General features: G+C 36.0%; 1 protein-coding gene across 1 annotated transcript; it reads left to right on the forward strand.

Moving 5' to 3' along the window:
* Positions 1 to 433: 433 nt before the first annotated feature.
* Positions 434 to 1,288, forward strand: LOC120091933 (NDR1/HIN1-like protein 10). The gene has a single exon (XM_039050102.1). The coding sequence runs from the start codon at positions 616 to 618 to the stop codon at positions 1,258 to 1,260; it is 645 nt and encodes a 214-aa protein (XP_038906030.1). The 5' UTR covers positions 434 to 615; the 3' UTR covers positions 1,261 to 1,288.
* The last annotated feature ends 1,708 nt before the right edge of the window (positions 1,289 to 2,996 follow it).

Below are 2,996 nucleotides of genomic sequence, written 5' to 3' on the forward strand. Positions count from 1 at the left end.
ATTATTAGAGAGAAATATTAGAGAATATAGATTGCAAAAACATATCTAAGATTATAAAGTTTATATATATAGTATACCCTTCTAAAGAACGAGACCCCGTAATTGGTCATTCGAAGGACCAGATAACAATTTCAAGACATTCCGACGTACACAAGATTATCCATATTTACCAAGTTTTCTTTTTATCCAAATATAATTCATTAATACTAAGTCTTGAAAATCAAAATCCGTGTACCAAACAAGAAGAACATAAAATTTATCCTTCACAAAACTCTTGTCAAGTTGTATGAAAGTGAAACAAACATGGCTCCTGAGAGAACACCTATCCCCATGATGTCCTTGACCCATTATTTCCACCCCTCATTCAAATCCCATATTTTTCTTAATATAAAAACAACAAGTTGTGATATTAGCAACGAGTGCAAATTTACAAGTTGGCTATCAAAATGGTAATTTCTTTGTGAATCCGCCAACTTCCTTCCCCCATATATAGCAAATAATCTTCATCTCCCAATCCCCAAATCAAAACTACTCAATCTCTCTTCACCAAATTCATACACATTCACTCCAATTTAATCTCATCTCATATCATCATCAAATACTCTCTTTCGTTCCATGGCCGACAGACAGCCCTATTTGAACGGCAACTTCTACGGCCCCGCCGTGCCTCCTCCGACCAAGACACACCGTGGCCGCCGCATCCTATGCACCATTCTGAAAGTGGTAATTGGGTTGATTGTAGTGGTTGGTATTCTATTTTTGATATTAGGACTTGTATACCGTCCAGAGAAGCTGGAGTTCGATGTGAGCAGCGCTAAACTCACCGAATTCAACATGACTGCCAATCAGCTCTTTTACAAATTAGCTTTTAACGTTACCATCAGAAACCCCAACAAACGCTACCGAGTTTACTATGACACCAACGAAATGGCTATTCTTTATAAAAACCAAAGGCTTAGAACTTACTGGCTGCCTGAGTTCTTCCAAGATACCAAGACCACCGCCGTCCTCAGCCCCGATGACATCATAGGTCAGCGGCAGATGTTTCTCACCCACGATGAAATTGTTGAGTATAACGCTGAGAAAGCTGCCGCCTTGTACTCGATTGATGTGAAATTCTTTTTCCGGTTAAGGATGAAGTCCGGCGAGGTGGTCTTGAAATTAAGGCCGAAAGTGTACTGTGGATTGAAAGTTCCATTGAGTAACGGTCCTAACTCTGTCTTTTTCTTTCCCAACACTGCCTGCGATTTCAGTTTCTGATTCATTCGGTTAATTAATTAAGGGTTAATCCATGCATTGACTCTATTACATTATGTATTTTTTTTTTTTTATTTACTTGTATTTTGAAATTGCCTTTTGTATTTGTATTTTTTTTATTATTTATAGTACAATAAATGTGGGTGACACAATTTGAACCTCTGAATAGAAAGTAAATGTTCTTCGTTAATTTGATATTTGTTGATCTCAAAAAATGGATTAATTGTGAATTTGTATTCTCAAAAGAAAATCTTACCGATGGCTTCCGTTGAGAGCACAAATTAATTTGCACAACAAAACTGTGCCTTCCGTTGTGAATTTGTAGAACAAAATTCAATCTAAATATAACAAACCACTTTAGCTACAATACAAACCAGCAAGTAGTAATGAGGTAAAATAAAATATCCCTAAATAATAGCAATTGTTGTAAACCTATAATTCCCTCCCTTAAACTAAATGCTTTGAAGCAATTAGTTTTTATCTGAAATTTAACATACTCCAACAACCTTCGAAACCTTTGAAAGACTTCTGGGGTTTGGTCATGATGTCTACCACTTGGTCTTGACTTTCACCATGAACCAATTCAATTATATCATCCTTAGTAAGATTTCTTAGAAAATGAAATTTCACATCAATATGCTTGTTACGACCGTGCATAATGAGAATTTTAGATAACTTGATGATTGAACTATTGTCACATAGTATAATTGTACATGTTGGGTTTTATGCCCTAAAACTCGTAGGTAGTAAATATTATTAATTGATCGTCATTAATAAGGAATTGTAGATATTAAATCAATAAATGTTGTTGTTCGTATTTTTGTCTCTTTTGTCTAAATAACCCTAAATCCAATAAACTAATATCCAAGGCCGCCTCATGAATCTTGAACTATATGTGGAGGCATACATGGATCAATGTTCAAGATACCGCCTAAAGAGTCTATAGTATAGGGATAAGATTAGGTACCTTAGTCTGGTAACACTATGGATACAACTCACTTTGTATTTGATACAAACATAATAATCCAACGCGTTCATGTAGGTGACAAGCGAGTGGGGTATCCTATGCAATGAGTTTGCATAAGACTAGACCACGAAATAGTAACCACTAGATGTAACACTGCTGACTAATTAGGTTCCTATTTCATTATAATGACCAAGGTGACTTCTTAATCCTGAGTATATTATGAACTCTTGTTCACGAGGGATTGTCCTTTGATTTATATGGGTGAGGGAAGCCAGATCGTCGACCCAATAAGCGTATTTTGGGGACAAAACTGACTGGAGAGATGGGAACATAATAATACAAGATGGAATTTACTCCTTCCTTCCTCGAGTGTAAGTAGATGAGTATTCCCTTAAGTGGTATCTCTGGGACTTGAATAAAGGGCCATACCCTCTTACTGGCTTAAGAAGGGTTTCCGTTTATTGGTTGGACAATAAACAGATTATTCATTAGAGGAGCACTGTTACTTAAGGAGCTAGAGATAACACAAGGATAAAATAGTAATTTGACATAGTTGAAGTTATGAACACTCATGAATGACTAATTTTCTGGTATTGGTCTATATTCGTAGACACATAAATATATTTGTAGTGAGAAGAGTGCAACTGTTGGTTTTTACTTGAGTGTACCCATAGTTGACGAATATTGATTAACTTGGTTAATGAGTTTAATCAATTAATCTCATACCGTTGGAACTTCTGATCTATAGGTCCATCAGGTCCCCTTGTTAGCT

This window comes from Benincasa hispida, chromosome 11 (genome assembly GCF_009727055.1).
Source record: "Benincasa hispida cultivar B227 chromosome 11, ASM972705v1, whole genome shotgun sequence".
NCBI lineage: Eukaryota > Viridiplantae > Streptophyta > Magnoliopsida > Cucurbitales > Cucurbitaceae > Benincasa > Benincasa hispida.

What these genes read in the sequence shown, in the direction of transcription:
- LOC120091933 (XM_039050102.1), top strand. Translation starts at nt 616, where the DNA reads ATGGCCGACAGACAGCCCTATTTGAACGGCAACTTCTACGGCCCCGCC.